Source organism: Gymnoscopelus braueri, assembly GCF_963280865.1.
Source record: "Gymnoscopelus braueri genome assembly, chromosome: 18".
Taxonomy (NCBI): Eukaryota; Metazoa; Chordata; class Actinopteri; order Myctophiformes; family Myctophidae; genus Gymnoscopelus; species Gymnoscopelus braueri.
In genome coordinates, this window is record NC_137618.1 from 35,333,069 (window position 1) to 35,350,164 (window position 17,096).

Here is a 17,096-nt window from a genome sequence, read left to right on the forward strand (position 1 = left end):
TCTTGTCTCGGTCTGTGCGTATTTCTCTCTCTCTTTCTCTTTTTCACTCTTTCTCTTTCTTTTCAGTTAATGATAATTTTCAATCATTATGCTGGCTTTTCATAGCTTTGAGGAGCTCATAGTTGCTTTTGGGAAGACGTCATGTTGTGATAATCCTTATTTGTCCTCTCTGTGTGGGGTATGTATGAAGAAAATACAATAAAAAAAGCTTGTTGTGATTGGCTCAATGTTGGAGTCAATGTGATCTCTCTCCTGGCAATGTGACTACTAAACTGATAGTTGGGGGAACATTTTTCATGAGGCTGTCTGAAAGAGAGAACGGGGGGGATGGGGTCCATGATGTATTGATGTGAGATTGTTGTTCATTCCAGAACAACATTTTTTTCCTCCTTCCCTCACCGTTCTTCAAGAGTCTTGGCTGAACTCAGGGAACCAATAAGGTGGAATGAGCGACTACTGATCCCACTGCGCACACCAGCCAAGGTCTTTAATTGTAGGCAGAAGACATGAAACGCACACAGAATGGATTTTATGTTCTTGATTATGCAGCCCGAAGTCTGAGAAAATGACGTGAGCATGTGCAACCTCTGCTCCTCTCCCTTTATCCTTCAGGTTTGTGACACCCCTCGCTGCGCTGCAGGCTTTTTCATGCCTATTAAAGATTGTAATTTGGTGCTGGGGTGGTGCAGTGGTGCCTGCCCACCACCGCAGAGGTTGTGGGTCCAAATCCACCGTGGTGCATCCGGCTTTGTCGAGCGTCTATCTATACAACACAATTGGCCCGTGTTCGGGGGAGGGAAGCCGGGCAGGGAGGGGGATATTACTGCAAATCCTACGGGCTGCGGCAGCACCTGTCATCAGGGAGTGTTGGGTGGGAGGAGTAGGGCCAGTATTCAACTGGTGGCCCGCGTGGTGGGAATTTTCTTGTGGCCCTGGAACACATTCCATATTCAATTTTTTATAATCTTGGATTGTTGGTTGTACGGGATGACCATTTAAAAAAAAAAAAAATCATAACCGTTAACCAAAACGTGTTAATGGTTGATAATAAAGGGGTCATTGTGTGCTATAGTACAACATGATGTTCATTGTTATGTGCTATAGGTCCTATAGGACGATAATGGACATTATGTCAATTTTAGTAACATACTGTACTGCTTCATACTGCATTTATGCATTTTGATGTTTCAGAGGATAATATCTTTGCCAGACCTTTATACACAGGCTTTGATTTTGGATTTGAGAAAATAGGAAGTAGGTATTTAGATGTGTCCTGTGCACTGGACCCTGGCATGGAAGGGTCTTTTTGAGAAGAGTAGGGGAGCCAAGCTGTCATGGTGAAAGTGTTTCCGTGTTTGTATGGAAAGGTTTTCGCTGTTGTTTAGATTTGAGTACATGGTTGATAAGGGCACAAGCTCTTATGACGTGTTTCATGAACCATTAGTTGAGAGTTAGAGCATCATGACATTCAGCCGGGGACGCTATTGGGTGATTGGAGTCCACTCAAAACTCAAAAATAGGTAGCTACATATTGAGGGAGATGGCATGTAATGGACGAACTGCACTCAAAACTCATGTTGTGCTCTTCCACTGAAAATGTAGGGATGTAGCTTTTGTCAAGCTTCCCAGCTACATGGTGAAAAAAGTAGCTGAACTACTTGAAATATTTAATTCTGAAAGTGGTGAATCTAGTCACAAGCTACTTGGAAATGTAAGATGGACACACTAGTGAGATCACTCACCTGAAAGAATGGTACTGGGACAAATTAGTCTCTTTATTGCTTTAACATTTTCAAAAATTTACAATTAGTTAATTATAAAGCAAGGAGAGAAACAAAAAAAAACATTTATTTTAGTTTTATTACTTTGTACTATGAAAAACCTGATATTTACACTTTAGATAATTGTACTTTTTCTTTTGATAACTACATTTTAACACCAGATACTTCTCTTAAGTACATTTAGTGTAAGCTAAAGTAAAATATATATTTACTCTTACTCAAGTATGACTTTCAAGTACTTTATAAACCACATTTTATTTATCTATGTATAACTTGCAAGGCAGAATTGGGCAGCAGTAATGGAGCAGTTGCAGCTTTGTTACATGGCAGCTGGACGGCTACCTCCAGGCATCACTTTAGGGGGCAAGTACCTTTGCACCACAAAATAAATAGAATAATAACATAATCAATTAACCGTTTAACCAACCAGTTACACATTTCTTAACGGTTTCCGGTTAAACCATGAACTTTGTTATTGTTTGTCTGGTGGTAATTTTACAATTGTGGCCCCCTGCCTAATCTATTTGAATACCCATGCTCTACATCCTCCCGGTGGGGGCTCCTCACAGGCAGGTGAGCCAGAAGGATACAACAGCCAAGTCACAAATGTGTGTGGGGAGGAATCAGTTGGCATAACGACTAAATTGGGGAGAAAACGGGGTAAAAAGCTGTCGTGTAGTACCGGTATGTCCATAACCGTTTCAGGAAATGGAAAAAATAACCTCTTGTTTCAATAGATCCAATGTACTGTAGTATTATTTAGTTGTTGTTAATACTTTTCGTTGGTAACATTTTTATATAATCCACAGACAGACTTTCAGCCTAGTGTCCCTATTTTGGGCATGTCATTATAGGTGAAAATTCTAAAATATTCCAAAAAGAAATACCGAAGTTTTTTTTTTAAATAGCAGATCTACATTAGCCTGGTATCCAGCCTGCTTCGCTACGTTCGGCGGACTTTTTTTTCTCTCTTCGCTTCTCAGTCTGGAGAGCACCCTATTGACTCGTTTTGCAGAACTACACTGGAACTACATATGTTACGTTGGGCAACGTCGTTGCTGATTGGATGTTGTTCAAACGAATGACGAATCACAACGATCACACTGTTTTTTTTTGTCCCGCCCCGCACCACAGACCAATCAGAAGCCACGGTAGGTTTCGAAGCTTTTGGCATGTCCCGCCTCCCTTGGAGATAGGAGGCTTTCCAGACTGAGAAGCGAAGAGAGAAAAAAAAGTCCGCCGAACGTAGCGAAGCAGGCTGGATACCAGGCTAGATCTACATGCCCACAATGTGTCACATGGTGATGTGTCTTGAGCTTGTAGCTAGGCTATTTTGGTACTTTTGTGTGGCACTCTCATACAACAAAGTATAAAATAGGGTTTTAATTCATTAAAACAAAAAACATAGAAAGATGAAATATGGAGATACAAGGCTCCTGCCCGACAGCGATGAATTTCTCACTCTGCAGGTCCGTACAGTAACCTGATACAGGGATTGGAGTAAACATCATGAAAGCCTGTTAAATTTACCAATCAAGGCTCAGACTTCAGTGCCACTTGAAAGACCTACAGTATTGATTCCCAACACTATCAGCCCTTAGAAACTCACGTTATTCCTAAGATAAACCTTTATTGATCCCCAGAGGGAAATTCAGGAAAATCTCTCCCTGATGACCAGCCATGTGTTTGTTATTGTATGTGTGTGTCCTGTGTGAATTCCTTTTTAGTGCCTTGTGTAAACCGAATCTGAACTTGAGCATATGGCTTAGATTACTCACACCACACGCCCTCTTGTTTTCAGATGAAATACTTGCAGTCAAGTGAACATATTTGTCACTGTGCAATTGTTATGAGATGTTTACCTGGACTTAAGTGTGTCTTGCACACAGCCCCCTCTGTTCTCTGTAGTTGCACTATAATGGGGTCTGTATGACTCCTGGCTAATAGGTTGTGCCTGACTATCCGCAGATGAATGGAGGTTTTCAGCGCAAACTTATCTGTCCGTGTCTGCCAGACTACAGGCTGATTCGTCCGACTGGCTGGAGGCTGGGCTGGGTCCTCTACTGCACGGACACCCATTCCTCCGCAGACAGACCGGGTTTAGAGTGGTCTTAAGATTCACTTGATAGGGATTCAGCTCTTGGACAAGGGTGTCGTTTTGTGTGTGTGTGTGTGTGTGTCTGTATAATTTTTTACACTTAATCACTTTCTAGTCTGGTACCGTATCCCCTTTCAGTCCCTCTGATGGACTGCTTTGCTCTTTGAAGCCATTTTTTGATCGTTGCATCTCACAGGTTTGCTCCAGGCTAGATAAGACGAATTAGCTTTTAGAAGCACATATAGAAAGGTGGCATACTGTACGTGTGCAGGGGGACTTATCTCAGGCTCATAAGAGAAACCAGCTTATGTGTGATCATCACATGTTTGTCATGGCGTCATCAGGTCATGGAGAGCCACACCCATCACTATGCATTTCAACACCAATATCCATAGATGGCAGTGTGCATCAAGCTGAGCTTGACTCTCATGCCTGGCCTGTTGTGATGACACTTCCAGATCACTGGCTTTAACATGGCTGCTTTAACAACACAGCTAACACCCGCCAAAACACCGCCACTCCACCCCCACTCCACCCCCAACCCCGTTCACTCTTCTACCCCTGTATCCTAATGGTATCTCGTGCCAAGATCACAGCTGTTGGGCTGAGGGATTGCTCCATCTCTGATTCGCTCCTCATGTGTGAGTGTGTGTGTGGAGCGGGGCTAGGGGCGGTTTGGTGCTGTGCAGTTATAGGATGTGGTAATGGGAAATGGCTATCTGTCCTCTCCCATCTAATCTTTATGTTATGGCTGGGGTTACACATTCAGCCATCTGATTACAGGAGACTGGAGGAGGAGACTTGGATTGGGTTACAGTAGGTCAGGGCCAGAGCAGAGCAGAACAGAACAGAGGGGGGAGAGGCTCTGCTATCTGGACTTATGGAACTCAAGTCTTTATTCAACCTCCTATTTTTAGATTATTTTCAACTGTTTTGTATCGTTTCTTTGCCTTTTCAGAATGTTTTTTTATTCATATTTTATGCCCGGAAACCATTAGGCTATCCCTCTGCTTTTGGGATAGGTTTGTAGAAGTTTTCCATCATTCTAAGAAAATGCTGTATTTACTATTTATCTATATACTGTATTATCTAACTAATTTGGAATGCAGTTAAAAGTGCTTGCTTAAAAAATGTTATTGTGTCAGAGAGAGAATAGAGTATATTTTTGGAGCGGCGTGAATTAAGGTTTTGCTTTCAACACACTCCCAAAGAAAAGAAAGAAAGTGCAGTGAGCTATAGCATTATATGTAAAGCTTCAGGATCATTCTAATCCTGCAGTGCACTAGCCTTCGCTAACTGGCTGAAGAGAAATTCAGCCTCCAGAGGAGTCATCTCCTGTCCCAGATACATCACCTGACTCACTCTTGGACCTCAATTCATCCACAGCTCCTCTTCTCCTGGCAGCAGGAGGAGGATACACTTACAAGGCACCGCAATGCAAAGATTACAAAAGCTCTCTCTGTATTCACACACACACACACACAGACACAGACGAACCCATGCACGCATGCATGCACACAGACATTTAAAGTTCGCTAAGAGGCTAATTGCTGTGGTTTCCTGCTGCAGTTTACATTCCCCAAGCTGGTTAGCAGTATTTTTTACTATGAGCCTCCATGCAGGCAGATGATTCTCTGGGCTATCAGACAAAGCAGAGCTGCTATCGGCACAGGGAGCTGCCTGGGAGTGTGTGTGTGTGTGTATGTGTGCACGCGTGCGCCACGGAGTGCCGCCAAAGCCTGTCCCACTAGGACGCTGCCGCTTCTCATCTCCAATCCCATCTGGAACACGTTAATCCAGCGAGAACTCTCTCTCTTTCTTTTTCTCTGCTCTCTCTCTCTCTTTCCCTCTCTCTCTCTCTCTCTCATTCTCGCTCACTTGTTCACACACTCTCTTGCTGTCTCTGTCTCTCTCATTCCCTCTGTGGCTGGCACTGGCAGGACCCATAAGGAAGCCCAAGTATGTGGAGAGTCCTCGAGTTCCTTCCGATGCCATCGTCTCAGCGTTGAGGAAGGTCGCTGATAACAAGGATTCTTCCCATAATGGTGAGTTGGTTTACAGTACTTAAGTGTGTGTGTGTGTGTGTGTGTGTGTGTGTGTGTGTGTGTGTGTGTGTGTGTGTGTGTGTGTGTGTGTGTGTGTGTGTGTGTGTGTGTGTGTGTGTGTGTGCGTGTGCGCAAACTATGTCTTGTACACTGGAATGCAACACTTCACCTTCCTCCTGTGATCTGCTTCCACATCTGCGTGCATATTTGTATGCGTTATAGAATGTGAGCTTTTATATTTATGGGGTCAGGTGTATTAGTTTGTTGTTACACAGAGTGTGCAGCCACAGTGTGAGTGGTCTATGCAAGTATCTATGCATATTGGAGTCGTGTTCAAGCATGCAGTCTTGTCACGCAAACACTATTCTCCCTGTTTATGCTTAAGTGCATGTTTTGATTGAAGAGGAAACACTTTTCCACAGCGTGAGATTGTATTGTCAGAACTGAGTGCTAGCTTGGTTTGCTCGGGAAATAGGATATGAGATGGAGAGAGGTTGAGCAGATTCCTTTAAAACAACACTTTCTTTATTCATTCTCTGTGTGTGTGTGTGTGTGTGTGTGTGTGTGTGTGTGTGTGTGTATGAGCCAGTTGTCTTCATTGTTATTGTAGCCTATTCGCTCCCGTGTCGAGTCCCATGTGTTTGTGTGTGTAGGGGTAATGTTCCACTAAGTGCTCTGTTTTGATTTTCAGCAGAACAGGGCGGGGTTGAATTCCTCCCATAGGCTTAACTGAAGTTGTGGGTTGCGTTATCTTTAGCAAAACGGCAACTCGGCGAGAGGTGCCCCCTCATTGTATACACGGCTCATATAGCAGCCAGAGGTATCTCAGTGGTTTCAATCACGGCTGACTGTTACATACCAGAGCAGGAGGGCGCGTCCGACACTGAGCTGGCACAGAGCGGCGTCAAGGCTTAGAAGGGGGCTACCGGCGGAGAGCGGGCGCCAGCAAAACACTGCCCTGTGCCAGCCGGCGTCCTGACACTGCCACTGATAGCGAGCTGCGGCTATTATGAGCTAGCTCTCAGACTGGCAAGCAAGGGGGCTAAATTCAGACAGGCTAACACTGGGTCGGCTCTGGCTTGTCAGGTTGCTCTGCATACACTGGGTTTCTGGACAGGATTATATCAACCCCCACACACCCCCGGTTGGAATTTGTCAAGAAGAGCTAAAGATGGTTTCAGAAGAGCGCATTACAAATCAAAATCTTTTGGAACGTGGGGAGAATGTGGGGACTGGGGTCAGTTCTGGGTGCAATGACATCAAGCAAGTCCTAAAATAAACCTGCCACAGTTTCAGCCCAAACCCTCTCTGACCCTCCTCTCTGTCTACATTTTCATCATACCTCACTACTCCATCCACCACTTCCACCCCCCCCCAGTTAGCCTCTCTCAGCAGGTCCCATGACCCCTGTGAAACATGTTTACACACACGCACAAGCCCACACGCACATTCACTTCATACACTGCGCCTTCATATGCATATCTGCCCGCATTATCCCCAGACACACATCGTATATCTGACGTGTGTTTACAGAAGAGCCCTCTCTCCACCACGGTTATTTTAACCCTGCCTGTTCCACGGAGTCTCCTCTAGGATTTCATCCTAGTCTAAAATTATGTCCCAGCTGATAGAGCAGACATACACATCTCATAAGCATTTGACAGAGCTAGTTGGGGGTAGCCTACACACATCCCTTTGGAACAGCCCGCCCCAGACCCAGGGTAGCAAAGCCATCCGTATGCCTCGGTGCCAAGCGCGCAGAGTACTGGAAATACAATTTACATTATGTTATTTTTATGATCTTGGAAATAGAGTCCTATAGCCAAGAACCTTTTGATGATGCCATCAAGAGAACATCTCTGGATCCGCCGACTGTGGGTGCGAGCTTGACTGGGGGGATTCAGGGCCAGAAGCCATGGGTAATTTTAGGGCAGGTTTCCCAGTTCCAAATTGTTAGTGCTGAAATGAACGTCGGTCTCTAATTACAATTGCAACAATTTACAATTTAGGCATTTAGCAGATGCTCTTATCCAGAGAGACTTAGAGCTAGCAGCTAGTAATTGAGCAGCTAGGTGACGTCACAGATTAAAGCCTTGTTTTTCCGATTTCTTACGTGAGATTTGTGCATTAATATACTTTAGGTCATGCTCTAACAGAGTGATCACACATAGTATATGCCCGAAATAACCGTAACGATTATTACGATAATACAACTTTATGAATATAGAATATTTCAGTTGGCCAAAAACATCCGGGGCACACTTTTACGTGGCCTCATCAACATTTAATTTGCTTTAACAGTACTAAATCAGTACTCTGAATGCTATCTTGCCTCCTCTGGCCAGCTTTCTCCGCCACCACCCCTCGGTAAGAGCCGTTACGCTGGTGAAGTGTGCACTGCTGAGAAATAACGCTGGCGTGAGGCATTAGCACACTTATTTCACTAATGGCATCAAATCACGTTTAATTAGGCGCTGTGTGAAAGAAAAAAAATGCCTAAATGAAAGCTAATTGTTACAGCACAGCTGTCAGTAGTGTAAGACCCATGCATTTGGCTGGGTGTGGACCTTTTTAAACATTAACACATACTTTAAATGCGCTCTCTCTCTCTCTCTCAGAATCAGAATGAACTTTATTGTCACATCACAGTCTACTGGTGCAAAAAGTGGGTGGAATCAGTTTTTGTGCAAGCTTTTTGTTACTTTCAGAGAAATCAAAGAAGAGGGGAGCAGGGGGGCAAGGAAAAAATAAAATAAATCTAAAATATCTACATATACCGTACACATTCTACACATACTGTAGCATAGACTCTCTCTCTCTCTCTCTCTATATATATCTATATCTATATCTATATCTATATCTATATCTACATACATACATACATACATACATACATACATACATACATACATACATACATACATACATACATACATACATACATACATACATACATACATACATACATACATATACTAGTACATTTATTACATACTGGAGCTGCATGCTAGCTACTTAAGATTTGTATGTAGGTGTAATGGGTATAAGACCCTTACATCAACAGGGCTCGTCAGTATGAATGAGGTGTCATGGGTCTCATGGTGACAACAAGGGTGTGTGTCCATTCCAGCATTCTTTTAGCAACAATGAGTGCCTTGGTGTTGCCCTCCCACTTGACCAAAAGAAAAATCCCCAGCACGGACGGGAGAGACGATTGTGACATTGGAGTGTGTACAACAAGGTCAGTGTCAGCATGGAATGTCGACACAACACCGGAATGCCACCAGGAATCTGAGTCCGAATACCGTATCCATTTAAAGCTCGCTGCATGAGAACCGGGTGACATTTAGGCCCCTGGCCACGTCAATTCTGAGGAGGGGTCCTGAAGAAGCGTCTTGTTCCATGCCTCTCCAAGGCCCTGCAAGGCAGGTTTCACGTCATTCACCACGCGATAGATAGATAGATAGATAGAGCGAGAGATTGAGAGTGTTAACAATCTTGAGTGCAGCCAACAAGGCTTTTTGTTTGAGTGATGTCTGTCTGTACAGTTTACACACCTCAAAGTGTCTAAATCCCTCATTGTCAGTCCAAACATGGTCTCATGCTGTGTACTGCTTTTTTGCTTCATTTGACGGTCCCCAGACACATGGTTAGGGGCCCATTGTGGATGTCTAAATGTATTCAGTTGTTTCCCGTTAGGATTTTGGCTTGGGCCGTCAGCTTTCTAATGCTCTCTATTACTGAACACTCACGATGGGCTTGAGACTAAGAAAAGAAATGTGTTGGTGTGTTGGGGCCCAGAGCATCTCACTTTGCTCTGTCTTTGAAGAAGGATACAGTTTCCTGCATGCCAGCGGTTTGCATGTGTGTGCTTGCGTTTGTGTATGTATGCAGTGCATACTGTACATATATGTGTGTTAGTGCGGGAGCGTGTTTACGACAGACAGACAGCAGTGGTCCAAGTTGTCTCAGCTGTGGTCGGTCTCTAAACTCTGTTTCTGTCAATCAGAGGGGAACCGTGGGTCTCTGTTCTCTTGCCGTCATATTGTTCTGTTCCTCCCATGACACAGATCCAGTGTGCACTTCTTATAATGGTTTTCACATTGAAGCACTGGCTATTGTCGATTCAAATAGCTACAATCATGAAATTGATATTGGGTAATGTTTAGATACATAGCTAAAATACAAGCTGTCTAAACATTTTGCTATGAGCTAGTGTACTAGAAAGCATATACGGTACAATTCATTCTTCTCTATATGTGACAATTGTCAACAAATTTTTGGAGATACCTTGTCATTTCTAGAGACGTGTGGCATTCTGTAATGCTGAGAATGAAATTGTTTCCTTCATTGTGGAAGGTGAGTGTGAGAAAACTATTTTATTTGTGATCGCACTGGTGAGCTACCTAACAAAGTTACTAATTTAAGGCTAGCTGATGTCTGCAGCTGTGAGAGGTGTGACATTTTTGTTTACATCTCTTAACATGACAGTTGTACTGTATTCCTATGAGGCCAAAATGTAACCCAGCTATTATTAGTGCACTCTCAGAATGGCTGATGAAGGTCTATGTGACTGAAACATTGTGTGAATAAGTGAATTAAAGTTAATTTAGTTAATTTTCAGGATATTGTTCCTTTTTGTAGATACTACTTCATTGTGTACTGTACCTAAACATAGTTGGGTTAGATGCACACCACATTCTTTCAAAGACCCAGCCTTATATTATCAAAGTGTGTGTGGACATCTGTATGTGATTTGGAGTGTTTTGTGTTAATTTAACCTCATCCATGACCCAGTTCTCATTTCCTGAGAGGCACATCTTCTCATTAGAGAGAAGTAAGTGATCAGAATCAGGATTTCAGGGCCACAGATGGGGCTCTGGAAAAAACATGGCCTTGACTGGAGCACTTTGCAACTGTTAAAGGGAGAATATATGACATTACTGGCTAAAATATGACATTACTGAGATCTGAAACGTTTAATTGGCCACAGCTACACCAAGACTAAGCAGTCATGAGTGAGATAAATGCAGGCTATCTCCATTAGCTTGTTTCAGTTGGAACACAGTAAAATACCACAAGACACTGTCAAGCAGATTATGCAAAGGAAACATTCGCACATCCACTTTCTTCAGATGCAGGTGCGTTGCACAGCGACAACTGAAGCAATCATGAAAAAAGTATTTCATGAACAAAAATCCTGCACGCTGCTCTTGCTCAGCAGCATCAGTTTTTATTCAAATTGACAGATGTTTTGGTCCCTCTGGACCTTCATCAATAGTGTCTTACTGTTTAGCAGATTGAAATATCCATTCTGTTCTCAGAAACTTTATTAACATATTCAATAAGCAGAGCATATTTGTCACCCAACAAACACTGCACCCACTGGGGTTGAAAGGCACAAAGCAGCTTTAAAAAGAAGCAGCATTTTACTCTGATAATCAGGACTCGACACAATTGTGTAATCAAGCCCCACTGTAGAAAAAACGTGACTGCATGCAGGCAGCCTTCATTCACTGTCTGCTTTCCAAAAAGACAGAGATAGACAGGCTTTAATTATTGTTAGCTGTGGCAGTGTGATAGTTGAATCCCCAATGCATGGGATCTTGAGCCCCTTTGTTGCTGTCCTCTTTTAATCAACAGCAACAAGGCTGCCTCTTTGTGCGCTTGTTTGTCTATCCTCTTGTTAAAAGGATGAGGCTTCATCAATCTATGTTGCTCATCTGCTAGGATCTTTACAACACGACTGCTGTGTCCCTGTCACAGGGCTGAACGACTCCATGAAGCATCTTTAGCTCTGCCAATTGCTCTAGCCATTCAGGAATTGCCATCTGTGGCAGCCGTAACAGCAACAATAATCATTACGTAGCAATTCCAGACATCAATCAAATGATGGCCGTCCTTTATTTTGCTCACGGGCTGTTGTTTCTATGACATGTGAATGTACTGCGTTCGGCCCACTACCTCTGCCTCCTTTTAGGTCTCCCTCCTGACAGTATTTAACTACCCAGCCTCTCGGCCGGTCTCACCCTCTCAATCTGTAAGACAACTCTTGTCTAGGTCTGTCCAGTAAAATAGTCTCTAGATGTTCCAGCTGTGGAATGTGTAATAAAAGCGCTCTGCATGTTTCAGGGAGGCACGTCACCCCCGCACTCCTGAACTATTTCTTGATGGGATGGCTCTTCAAGCATTCATTAGACGCGCTCCAGCGTTGGGGTAATGGAAGTCCAGCTGCTAATGAGCGCTGGCTGCATCATTTTCTCGGCATGGAAAGAGAGCAGACTGCTCCACTGTTCGCAACGCTGCTCTTGTCCTCCTCTCCCTACCTTCTTTCTTCTCCTCCTGTTTCTCCTCTTCCTGTTCCCCGCTTCCATTCCTCCGTCCGTTTCGCACCTGCTCGTAAACTTCCTGACGTTGTAGCTAATGATGTTTTTGTTTTGTTTATTAACTCCATTGCCTTCCACTATTATTAGAATAGCAAAGTGGTTCCAGCGCCAGTTACGTTCTATGTTTCCATATCTCCAGGCTAGTGTGAGATGTAGAGAACTAATCGGGTATGTAACTGCAGTGGGAACTAATTCTCCGTCTGGGATGGTCTACTTGAGATGTCCTGTAGCAAATTCTGGTTACCGTAATATTGTCTCCCAACCAGATACATACAGCAGTCAACTCCTGTATACCACATAATACATTTTTCTTTCAAGTGTTAATTTTTTTTGCTTGTAGATCTGCCATTTTCACTATTTAAGTCCATTTTTTTAAATAATATATATTTTCATCACAATTATGATCTCAATATCAAGGTATTTGGTTAAAATATTGTGATATTTTGTCCATATCGCCCTGTCCTAATTGATGAGTGGCTACTTGGTCTCTCTCTCCATGACAGTAAACTATTCTGCTGATTGATAGGCTCATTTGTACAAGATATGAGTGTTTTCAACAAATGCAAATCGGTTAGGCAAAAGCCTACCGAATATGAGCTGAATTGTATAGACCCTTGCCTTACCAACACAACAAAATGGACAGGGCACCTTTTTAGACTGTGGGGGAGAATCTGTTATTGTGATTGATCCATAGATCACGAACGGCCAGGGAGTAACAATCTTGAAAAGGTTCACAGAGGTAGCCCTGTCCTTTGGTAGCTAGCGGTAGAATCTCACCTATCAGGTATGTTGTTTACAGGCTTTGCACTCTGCTTTGTAAGAACACCCAGGTACGAATCAACACCTATTTTACAGTATAGTTTAGTGTCACACAATTCGGATTCATTCAGAATTCATTGGGGGGTCCAGTAAGGTCAGCCATACCTCCACTTCTGTTAGTAATTTTATAGGACAGTTAAAGCACTTGTCTGGGGCCCGGCTTTTGGAGCTCATAACAGATTTCCACCCGGTGTCTTTATTTGCCAACTCCATCAGGCCTTTATCCCTGGGTAACTCTGTCTGCACCCAGCTGCCTGTACGAGAAACGTGAGAAACATTCCACCTAATACTGAGATTGTCAGCAGAGGCATAAACCTGACATTTAAAAAGGCATGGAGCAAGCATCTTTTTAAGTCTTTAAGGTGTTGAACCCCCAGGAAAATGATGAGGTGGACTGAACAAACAAAGAATGGGCCATTCCTTTTAAAGAAATTCTCTCTCTATTGCAAGTCATGTTGATCTTATGGGTAGGGTGTTTTTCAACCTGATTAGTATGAAAGAGTATGCATACAGATGATTTCTGGATATGGTTCATTATTGTTATGGAATGTGGATGGGACTGCACACAGAAATTCATGACATTGAATAACAATTACACAATGAGCCAAAACTAAAATGTTCTCTGTTGGTTTTATTTGTGGCTCAGTAATGAGGGGGAGTGTCACTCTCTCCCGACTCCTGTGTCGCTCTGATTAACTTTGATTAGTTGTCATAGAATTGGATATAAGGACAGCGCACTTCATACTTAATGTGCATATTTGTTGTCATTACAGGTGCTTTACGGCTAATAAATGCTACCAGCTGTCAGGCTGGCCTGGCAGCTGCATCATTATAACAGCCAGTGCTCGACACAGTGCGCCGACCCCAATTTCTTTCGGCACACAGAATATGTCATCCGCCCCAACTAACTGGACTCGCACTTGTTTGCGAATGATAACAAGTTCCCATTTCCATTAGCAAAGGTCAATTAGCAGTTTGCATATGAACACAGTCCATGTCAAAATGTAATCTAAGCGTATTTCCTATTTGTGTCAAGAATGCTAAATTGACTTTACTGCTCAATTTATCAAAGTGGTTTATCAAATTATCTGAAATTAGCAGAGCAAGTGATGTTTTGTTTTTGTCGATATTGTCAAGATTTCAAGAGGATTGTGTCTGTGAGTTGGCCATTGTTGTTATTACTGCAACATGCACCTGTACGGTAAAATCTAGAGTGTTATTTAATCTCTGCTGAATTAACACTGGATTACCTGGATGTACCTACCTAGTGTCTCTGCTCTGCTATCTTTGGCGTATGCGCCTACAGTACCTACTGATAGTGTCAGGCTCTAATGTCTCCTCTTCCTGTTTACCAGTGATATACCTGTAAATCACATTAGAAAACGATATAGGCCTATTTGTACTTCTGGACACTAAACAGTAGTAATAGTTATTGCCAGACCCAAGGGGTCGGCCTACATGAGGCTTTGTCGGTCGGTCTGTCCCTCTTTTCCTGTCCTGTCCCTCTTTTCCTCTGCACACACGTCATGCGAAGTCCGGCCATTCAGATTTCAACCACCAGGGGTCTGGCAGTACCAGGTCTCCTGGTTCCCTTGTTGCCAGACCCAAGGGGTCGGCCTACATGAGGCTTTGACCCATTTCGTCCATACGTGGGCATAAAAGTATGTCCATCTTGTCCCTTTTTTGACCATATATGGACACATTCTGGGTCTGGCAGAACCAGGTCTCCTGGTCTTGTTTTTCATATTACTCACTCAATGTCTCGGTCTCTCAGTCTGAGCAACAGTCGAGTAGTTTAACAGTGTGCGGGGTGTACGCGTGTAGTTCACGTATCTCAAGCACCGCCCGACCGACCAACTTCAAACTTAGTGCATGCGTTGCTTACAACCCAAGGGAGTGCAGTGATATGCCCATATGTGGGCATATGCTGATGACATCAGGGATCTCAATAGGGCATAAAGGGGATACAGGCAGATAGACAGACGGATACAGAAATGTCTATTTATGGGCATAAAAGGGACACAGACAGACAGACAGATGGGTGCAACAGGTATTGCATGACCGTGTGGTTCATGCATTCCCAACTTGCATTGTTCCAGACTTGCATCGTTCCATATTACACCTAGTTTATTGTAATCTTCTTTCTATATTTTCGTCAAATATGTATACCCATTTTAAACCCCACCTCCAAATGCATAATTTTATGTATGCATACTGTTCATTTTCCACACTGACATATGAATGAATAACACCGTTCACTAATATTGTGTATTTGGAATTTTTATGTGACAGCTGTGACTGTTCCACCTCTGGCCTGTGGACAGCCCAGAGGCTTGGCTGGCTTTAATCACACACACACACACACACACACACACACACACACACACACACACACACACACACACACACACACACACACACACACACACACACACACAGTAGAGATAGAGAGACAGACCAGTGTCCTCACGCCCATTATTGTCCCCAATGAGGGCAGTGGTGGAGACGAACAATGAGTGGACTTGTCAGTTCAGCATTCCTCTGTGTGTGCGTGTGTGTGTGCGTATATACATCTATGTGTGTTTGCTGTGCGTGCGTATGTACATCTGCTTGTTTGTGTGTATGAGTAACCTGCAGCGCCCCGGGTAAAAGAGCCAGTGAGCATTAGCACGGAGTGAGAGCAGACCCAATCTCTCCAGACCGTGGGGTAAGCCAGCAGGACCTGGCCGGCACTCAGTCCACCGTCACCTTATCTCAGGAGACAGGCAGACCAGTCCCAGTCAGGAGGAGCCCCACTGCTGATAACATTGTGAATCACCATACTGTAGCAACCCTCTTTCATGACCATCGTATTCACGACTACAGAAAGGACCCGCATAAGACCACTGATAAAACCACTCATTGAATCCTATCTCAGGGATTCATGTGTCAGCGAGGCTAGGCTGAACCTCCCGGCCGGACTCGGAATACCTTTTGCCCTGCGGATGATGAGGTCATCGATGAGGGATGAGATACGGCAATGTGACTGTGTGACCGAGCACAGTGTCCCTGTCCCTGCCTAATGTGTTTGTGTGGCTGAAATTGAACAAACATCTGTGACAGAGGAGAGGCCTTTTACTGTAACCCAGGAATACAGTTTTTCCTCCATCGACTGTCTCTAGGATGGTTGTTTAATAGGCTTCTTACTGAATTCTACCAGTGATTTATACCAGCCAGAGGGCTCCATTCCCTTAAGTGTACCATGCAGCTGTTTTAAAAGTGGAGGTCATCTAATAAAAGGTCCTTGGTGACATTCATCTCCCTACTTTATTAGAAGAGAGACACAACACGCAATAGGAGACGTGCTCTGTTCAAAATCTGTAAGGACAGTGTTCGATTTGTAAAAACAAAAACAGGGACAAGCCCTATACTTATATAGACAAATAGCAAAAATAAAAAATCTACAAGCTACAAGCTTGTAGAGCTTCTATTTTCGATAGCATAACTGCACCAGTTATTCTTATTCTTTATTAAAAAAAAATATATATATATATATATGATATTGTCAAACATCAGTAAACATTTCCCAAAAGGAAATGTTTTTGAAGGTATGTTTTAATGTTTTTAATTCAGTCTGACCAGAAGAAGGGATAAAACGTATCCCCACTGAATGAGAGGGGAATATCAAACACAGAGGCATGGACCCACCCCATCCTCCTCAGTAAATCGAACCCTGTGTAAGGAAGGACAGGTGTAAAGCTAACAAGTTCCATGAATGTTTATTTTTGTTTTCAATGAGAATGACAATAATATAAATAAGAAAGATCCAGTGTCTTGTTTTCTGGGACATGGTAATGCTACCATTGTACATGCCATACCATTATGTGCAATTGGGGTTAAAGGGATGATCTTTTTGTTCTGACTGTAGGACAAGATGACCTTGTAAAGCTAAGTAATTGTCTGCGAGACTATGTTTTTCACCCTGTCC

At 43.3% G+C, this 17,096-nt stretch overlaps 1 protein-coding gene across 8 annotated transcripts in view; it reads left to right on the forward strand.

The window, feature by feature from the left end:
• tanc1b (tetratricopeptide repeat, ankyrin repeat and coiled-coil containing 1b) overlaps positions 1–17,096 on the forward strand; it is a gene marked incomplete at its 3' end in the record, with an annotated part of 133,343 nt that overhangs the window by 44,467 nt on the left and 71,780 nt on the right. For all 8 annotated transcript variants that reach the window (XR_013934948.1, XR_013934949.1, XR_013934950.1 and 5 more), the window contains exon 4: positions 5,820–5,924. Coding sequence is in view for 5 of the 8 variants with exons in the window: in XM_080456950.1 (XP_080313076.1) it covers positions 5,820–5,924 (105 nt within the window). The remainder of the gene's footprint in view (positions 1–5,819; positions 5,925–17,096) is intronic.